The sequence below is a fragment of the Chiloscyllium punctatum genome, chromosome 1 (assembly GCF_047496795.1).
Source record: "Chiloscyllium punctatum isolate Juve2018m chromosome 1, sChiPun1.3, whole genome shotgun sequence".
NCBI lineage: Eukaryota > Metazoa > Chordata > Chondrichthyes > Orectolobiformes > Hemiscylliidae > Chiloscyllium > Chiloscyllium punctatum.
In genome coordinates this window covers 15,458,245-15,467,104 of record NC_092739.1, presented here as the reverse complement: position 1 = coordinate 15,467,104, position 8,860 = coordinate 15,458,245, and the positions used below count along the sequence as shown (strand labels likewise).

The 8,860-nt window shown below is 38.0% G+C and overlaps 1 protein-coding gene across 4 annotated transcripts in view; it reads right to left on the bottom strand.

The window, feature by feature from the left end:
* Window positions 1–585: 585 nt before the first annotated feature.
* LOC140478848 (neuropeptide Y receptor type 1-like) overlaps window positions 586–8,860 on the bottom strand; it is a 45,843-nt gene continuing 37,568 nt past the window's right edge. For all 4 annotated transcript variants that reach the window (XM_072572388.1, XM_072572654.1, XM_072572563.1 and 1 more), the window contains one exon: window positions 586–3,290. In XM_072572388.1, coding sequence (XP_072428489.1) covers window positions 2,874–3,290 — 417 coding nt within the window. In that variant the 3' untranslated portion in view covers window positions 586–2,873. The remainder of the gene's footprint in view (window positions 3,291–8,860) is intronic.

Below are 8,860 nucleotides of genomic sequence, written 5' to 3'. Positions count from 1 at the left end.
CCTAACACACACAGAATTTATAGCAAAAATTTGCAGTGTGATGTAACTGAAATTATACATTGAAAAATTGATTGTCTGTTAAGCCTTTCATCTGTTAGAATACAGTGATAGTTTCACTTCTTTCATGTGTAAATCACAAAATCTTTTTTTTATGCAGTTTTTGAGCTCAGAGTTCGACATGAATGTATGCATACTGGACACATGAATTTATGTAAACTCCGTTATCTCACTTTTTAGACTAGAATCAATCTAAACATCATGGCATAGACAGAGAACACAGGGGGCCAACACCTTCAACATATTGTCTAGCTATCACCATTGTTAACAGCTAACCCAAGAATGCAACTTTTAAAAAAAAGGGTTTTGTGACTTACACATGAAAGAAGTGAAACTATCACTGTATTCTAACAGATGAAAGACTTAACAGACAATCAATTTTTCAATGTATAATTTCAGTTACATCACACTGCAAATTTTTGCTATAAATTCTGTGTTACGATCGAGCCCTCCACAATCACCTGATGAAGGAGCGTCGCTCCGAAAGCTAGTGTGCTTCCAATTAAACCTGTTGGACTATAACCTGGTGTTGTGTGATTTTTAACTCTGGCTATCTGCTTTATCTATGCATCTCATTACCTTATACACCTCTATCAAGTCATCTATCTTCCTTCTTCTCTCCAGTGTGAAAAGTCCAAGCTCACATGCCCTCCAATCCAGGCAGCATCCTGGTAAATCTCCTCTGCTCCCTCTCTAAAGATCTACATTCTTCCTATAATGAGGTGACCAGAACTGGACACAATATTCCAAGTGCGGTCTAACCAGACTTTTATAGAGCTATAGCAAAACCTCACGGCTTAAACTCAATCCCCCTGTTAATGAAAGCCAAAACACTGTATGCCTTCTTAACCACCCTATCAACTTGTGTGGCAACTTTGAGAGATCTATGTAAGTGAACCTCAAGATCCTGCTGTTCCTCCACACTGTCAAGAATCTTGCCTTTAACCCTGTATGCAACATTCAAATTCGACCTTCCAAAATGCATCACTTCACATTTATCCAGGATGAACTCTCTCTGCCATTTCTCAGCCCAGCTCTGCATCCTGTCAATGTCTTGTTGTAGCCTGCAATAGCCCTTGACACTATCTACAACATCACCAACGTTTGTGTCATCGGCAAACTTACTAACTCACCCTTCCACTTCTTCATCCAAGTCATTTAAAAAAACTACAAAGAGCAGAGGCTCAAGAACACATCCCTGCGGGACACCACTGGTCACTGACCTCCAGACGGAATACTTTCCATCCACTACCACTCACTGTCTTCTTTTGGCCAACTAATTCTGTATCCAGGCAGCCAAACTTTCCTGTATCCCATACCTCCTAACTTTCTGAATGAGCCTACTGAAGGAAACCTTATCAAATGCCTTACTGAAATCCATACATCACACGTTTGTTAATAACTTAATCACGAAGGTACAATTTAGTCTGGTGACTCTGTGTTTTAAGATTACGCATGACATGTTAATACATCAGATATAAATTTCTGCTGCTTGCCATTGAAATCATGATCCACCTTTACTCTGCTAATTTGCTTTTCAGCATTCATCTCACTATCAGGAAACAGACACTTCACTTCCTGCATAGTTAAGTGCCCTACCTGTATCACTTCATGTTCCATGGATCTTCATTTGATTCCATCCTCTTATCTTTAACTGTCTCCTGAAATTGTTATAGTACAGTCAAAATATATTGATTTCTGTATAGCTTTTATCTATCAATATATTAACATCAAATACGCACAGACTTGGATATACTGAATATTTTCCAATAAGATAACATCATAAAACAATCCACTCATGAATCATGTAATCACACATAATTTTCACAAAATAAAGTTCATTTTGGTGCATCGTGCTTTGGCACCATTTCACTGCCAAATGTTGTCAGTCTTTTCTTCCAGTGGTCCAGTGTAAGTGTTTTTAAGCATGGTTTGTTCCAGCAGTGGTAGATTTATGTCTTAGAAAATAGTTTCCTTTGAGAAATACCGGCTGACTATGGTAAATCTTTCCAAAAAATTGTCATGCATCACATTTACAGCAATATTACAATACTGGCAACAGAATTCCACAGCTTACTGGTAAAGAGAATATGGCTGTCACATAAAACTTGTAAAACATCTTGGAACAATCTGCACATGCTGCTTTGCCTGTAATAGTAATGAACTTGGGAAAAGAAAAACATGTTATTCATAAAATGAAACGCTTCCTCAATAAAATGCTTTCGATTTCCTTTTAATACTGACTTACAGTCTGCTCAAAACACCAATGCTACTCATATTCTCTGCTGCTGGAGGCATGTGGGAAATAGGATAAATTAGCTTCTCCTTTATTTCCCTCTCTGTCTGAAGGAAATACTACTCCTTCACCCCTCCTTTGACAATTTTGATGAAACAAATATCACTGTAAACAGCTCTTTATATGCCAAACAGTTTGAAAATAAAATATCTGCATCATTTAACTAAGGTTACTGGAGGGAGACTATGATGGACTGTGCTCGAGTCTTCCTTATTCCAAGAGCAAATAAAGAGTCGGAAGTTGTATGAGTGTAATTTCTCCATCCTTGGTTTGCTTTCATGCAGTTGTGACCACAGGAAGGACGGTTTTACTCACAATCGTGTAGAAATCAAAAATAAAGTTGGAATGAATCACTTATTCAATATATTTAAAATTTTGGAAGTTTCATAGTCCTTAAACCAATTATTTATGATTGTGATTTTTCTCCAATGTATGATCCTTCCTAATATTTGTTTGCTGAGGCCACGTCGACCAATTGCTGTTTATTCTGCAGAAGCCAAAATTTTGGAATCACTTCATCTCAAGCAATTTGTGTTGCTTGTTTCAGCGAACTCTTGGAAATCTCTGTCTGCATGGTTGACATAGCAATAGCTTCATAGTCCTCCTCTCGAGAGCTGCACTTGCAGTAATGGAGAATTGAACGCAAGTCCCTCTGGAAGTTTTTATTGAGGAATCCATAGAAGATGGGGTTTGTGCAGGTCGACAGCATGGCTGTCAGATGACATATGGAGAAAACTAGATTGTGATGGCAATTATTGATGGCCTCATAGTTCCAATCAAAAACTGCATTGAAGATGTTGAGGGGCAGCCAGCAGACTGCAAACGCTACTACAATGGAAATAAGCATAATGTTGATTCTTCTGTTTTCATCTGCCCTGTACTTGTTCTCTCTCATCTTCTCCATCATGTTGTTTCTCCTCTTTAGACGCACATATATCTTTGGAAGAAAAAACAAATTTTCAATTTATATCTAGCCACTCAGCTCACACTCATTTATAACATTCACAACATTCTCTCCTAGTGATCAGCTATTACTCGGTAATATCCTATAATCATGAAATGGCTCCCCGGTCAGCTGGTTAATGGACTCTAAGCCGAGCCATTAGGACAGAGACACACCAATGCCATGCCATACCAGTGTCTGCTTGAGTTAACACAATGGCAGCAAGAGTGCCTCAATTGAATTGAATTGAATTGAATTTATTGTCATGTGTACCGAGGCACAGTGAAAAGCTTTTGTCTTGCGAGCAATATAGGCAGATCACAGAGTTAAGTAGCATAGATAGTAAAAACATAGTAGATGCGTAACAACTGAGTTTCTGTACTTAGGGGTTATGCTGCGTAATTTTGAGTACAATTTATATTTTAAAATACAAATGGCAGTGAATGTGAGATGCCTCTAAGATAGTGTAGTAATCTGATCAAGCTGTTTAATTTATATAGTAAACAGACAGAATTTAAATTGTTTCTGTCACCAACTTACTGTAAGTCTTTGATCAGATGAAGACAGAATCTGAATCCGTTGTAATGGCCTTCTGTTTGAACAGTCAAAGGAGAGTCAGCATCTATGCTGACCAATGAAGAATGGCCAATGGCAAGGTGTCAAAGGACACCGAATGCTAATAGAGACATATCTGTCAAGGAGATAAAGCACTGCAGAGTATGTCCAGGAGATGAAATAACAGTAAAAAAGAAAACAAATTGTCATGATATTTGTACTTATTTCAGGCTATGAAATTGTAGGATGAATAATCATTAAATGGCAACCATCAAATGCTTAATATGCTTCCGTAAATAAAATGCATCTTTATTTTTAGCTGAGGTGTTAGCAATCATTTAGGAGAAATGGGTTAAAAATAAAAGAGAATGTCAGTCTTTTGTCTGCCATTGTCTAATATTTCTGTGATCATCAACTTCTAACAATGAACCAGGTCATAGATACGAAGTGTTAAGCAAATCCTTGACATTGTAAAACCAGATCAAGAAATTTACAGTATCTATCTTTCAATAAGTATGATATTGGATATCTAGGCCAAGCTTGTCAATTCAACTAGTCAGAGGTCATAACCAGAGACTGCTTCCCTTCAACCAAATCATATCCCAGACGTCTAACCAATCAGATCACAATAAAGTGCATCCAGAAGGTAAGACTTGAGTAAATCGTTGAACAACACCATGGGAGGTCATTTTAAAAAAAAATACTACTTATAAGTACCTTGGAAAATTTCAGTTCTTCAATTCAGAATGACAATTTAAAACAATTTAAATTAGGTCTGTTTACTACATAAATTAAACAGTTTAATCAGATTACTACCTTAGAAGCATCACACATTCGCTGTCCTATGTATTTTAAAATGTAATCCATATTCAAAAGTACACAGGGATAGTCAATTGGACTTTTGAATCCACAGGGCCTGGAATTCTGCCGTCTCTGTATATTCAAGCCAAGAATGAAAATTGGAGTTATGGTTTTGTCATCACCAAACAATATGAAATTTTACTTCATGATTGTAAAGAAAAGAGGTGAATTGATATGAATAACATATGCTAAAGTTAGATGAAAGGAAAGTCAAAGCTGTAGCTTTATAATTGCTTTCATTTTCAATCAGAACAACACATGAAAATAAGTGGTGTGAAACTGAACTGCAGTCATAGAATCCCAACGGTGTAGAAACTGGCCATAAAGCCCAACAAGTCCACACAGGCTCTCTGAAGAGCATCCCACTCTGTCCAGCCCCACTGCCCTGCCCCTAACCCTGCATTTCCCATGGCTAATCCACCTAACCAATACATCCCTGCACACTATAAGCAATAAAGCATGGCCAGTCCACCTAACTCGCGCTTCTTTGGACTGTGGGAGGAACCAGAAGGAGACCTATGCAGGCACAGGGAGAACGTGCGGACTCTACACAGTCAGTTGTCCAAGGCGAGAATTGAACCCGGGTCCCTGGCACTGTGAGGTAGCAGTGCTGTCAGGAAGTAATAGTTTATTTAATAGCTCATTACACAGCTAGGTGGTCATTTTGTTGTTTCTGATTTCAAAATACTTATATAATGGAAAATTGGGATATAACTCACACCTGAGCTGAAAATGTGCTGCTGGAAAAACGCAGCAGGTCAGGCAGCATCCAAGGAACAGGAGAATCGACGTTTCGGGCATAAGCCCTTCTTCAGGAATGTCGATTCTCCTGTTCCTCGGATGCTGTCTGACCTGCTGCACTTTTCCAGCAACACATTTTCAGCTCTGATCTCCAGCATCTGCAGTCCTCACTTTCTCCTCGAAGATATAACTCACACCTTCAATTAAGGGCAATGATATTGCTACTGTTTATATTTGAATTGGGCTACTTTTCTTAAATTATATTCCTTCCAATAAACCATGGCTCTTCACTGAAAATCTTGTTCAACATCTGAATAATAGTGAAGAGGTGAAAATAGAGTGAAAAATGACCATACCCATTGTTTATAAAATATCTTAGGGAAATAAGGAAATGCATAATTTAAAACTGGTTATTACTTGATGCATTCCATATTAGCTATTTTATCCATAGAGTCATAGAGATTGACAGCACAGAAAAAGGCCCTTCAGTCCATCATGTCCATGCTAATAGAAACAACCACCTAAGTGTTCGAATCCCACTCTCCAGCACTTGGCCCATACCCTGGTATGCCTTGACATCAGAAATGCACATCTAAATATTTCTGAAGTATCTTGAGGTTCTGTGCTTTGCAGACAGTGAATTCCGAATTCCCACCACCTTCTGGTTGCACAAGTTTTTCCTCACATCTCCTATAAACATTGTACCCCTTACCTTAATCCTATGATTCCAGTCACTGAACCCTCCATCAAGGGAAAATATCTTTTCCTGGCTTACCTTTCGTTGCTCTTTTGAATGTTACTGCTCAATCTGTTTCCACTTCCTTTTATGATAAACAATTCAGATGTTAAGAAATCATTGCCTGAGAAAAATTCTCATGTTATTTCTGGCTCTGTTATCATTGACCTTAAACCTGTATCCTCTAATGACACAACTACCAATAGGACCAGCTTGTCCTTACTTACTCTATCAAGAGCATGATTAATTCTGAATAACTCTATTAAAACTTATATTGATCTTCTCTGCTCCAGGAACAATGCCAGATTTTCTCGTCCATCTATCTGCCTAAAATTCCTCATTCTTGGTACTGGTCTGGTATTAGATTAGATTAGATTAGGTTCGCTACAGTATGGAGACAGGCCCTCTGGCCAAACCAGTCCACACCGACCCTCCGAAGAGTAACCCACCCTGACCCATCTCCCTCTGACTAATGCATCTACACTATGGACAATTTAGCACGGCCAATTCACCTGACCTGCACATCTTTGGGCTGTGGGAAGAAACCGGAGCACCTGAAGGAAACCCATGCAGATACTGGGAGCATGTGCAAACTCCACACAGACGAGTGGCGTCTATAAATCTCCCCAGTTTGATATCTAGGACTCTTACATAGTGTGATGCATGTAAATGAACACAGTAATCTGTCACTTATGAAGATTTCATTACTTTTATAGTCTATGCCTGTGTTTATAAAACCAAGAATGTTGATTTTTAAAATTGACTTATAAAGCTAACCTGTCAACTTCAACGATTCCTTTATGCTAATCTAGGTCTCACTGCTCCTTTAAAACCGTACCGTTTAGTATACATCTTCAATCCCCATTCTTCATTCCGTAATAAATCACATCACATTATTTTGCATTAATATTCCTCTGCCTTGTTCGGCCCATTTGATTAATTTATCTTTGTCCTCCTGAACTCCTGAAATCTGCAACTATCTGACTTAATGTGTATCACTTCTCAGAATTTTATGTCTACAAATTTTGAGATTCTGCTGTATAATTCTAGGCCTAATCAGTATGATACATCAAAAGAAGTATTGGGCCTAATGCAGTCTCCCAGGATATATTATTATATATTATTATATATTTTCCTCCTGTCTAAAAAAAAAGTCACATCTCTCTTCTTTCTGCTGCACAACCAATTTTGTATCAAATCTGTGATGTGGCAATTTATCCAATACATTTTGAAAGTTCAGCATCAACGTCTGGATTTTTGAGATTATAGAAATACATTTCCGACTGTAACTTCTTACACCTGATCATTCCTGGAATTCTGGTACCTTCTGAATTGGAGCAGCAACTTGCAGGTGCAGGATGTGAATCTGAAATAGGCATCGCATACTGCATATGTAAAGCAGTATCCAAATGGAAGTTTTAGAAACACAATTGTAATTGAGGTTAGGTCATTAACTATATTCAAGATTGAGATAGATAGAATTCTACACATAAAGGAATGAAGGGTTATGAGATAGGGGACAAAAGTGGAGTTGAGAATTATCAGATCAGAAAGGTGGCACAGTAGTTCAGTGGGTATCACTGCTGCCTCACCATGACAGGGACCTGGGTTTAATTTAATTTGTGCGACTGTGTGTGGAGTTTGCACATTCTACCCGTGTCCTCCAGGTACCCTAGTTTCCTCCCACAGTCCAAAGATATGTAGATTAGGTGGATTGGCCTTTGTAGGTGCCCGGTTTCAAGGAAAGAGTATGGGGCTAGATTTGGATGGGATGTTCTTTAGAGGGTCAGTATTGAATTGATGGGCTGAATGGCCTGCTTCCATACTACAGAGACTCTATGTCATTGAATGGAGGATCGGCCTGCATGATAGGTTGAATGACTTACATCTGCTCCTGCCTCTTAAGTTCTATGGTCTAGTTTCAATCTAAGTCCAGATCAATGACTATGTGTACATCATTCCATTCATTGTTTAATGGAAACTAATGATAGTTGAATTTTTCTATCAATGGTTTTAAACCTCTCATTTATTCATGAACATTCATTATGAGCTCTGCGCAGAATTGATTTGGATCATTAACTAAATTACTGTCCCCACTTAAATTGTTTATGGAAAGGAAGGAAAAGAAAAGGATACCAGTAACTGTTGTGATAGAGCCCTGAGTTCCAACTGATCCTTTGGGATGCACATTACTTAGAAGCAACTAGGTGATGTTTTTACTACTTTCATTAACTCCTACAGGAGCTTTTTTATTTAAGCTTCTGAAATATACTTGCACACAGAAGTTTGTGTTTTTAACTACATAGCTTCCAGTAAATAATATCCGAGTAAAAAAAAATCTATGGAGAAACTCATAAGAAGAAAAATGTTTCAATTTTCAAAATGGCAGCTTTATATATTGCAAAATCAAAATGTACTAAATTTATTAGAATTCTGGTACTCAGCTCCCCATGGTATTTAAACATTACCAATACCAGGAGCAAAGTTCCTTGCTGTTAAAGTCAAAAGTGTGTTTTCTATTTTCCTTCTGGTGTCACACCAAATGAAGAGAATTGGCAGGAATTGTGATCAGTTTTGTTAGAGATTCAAGTACAAGGTCACAGCAAATGTCTGTTAGAGTGAATGTCTGTTCAAGTCACATGAGTTTTCTTGCTCATTCACTGTGATGTTA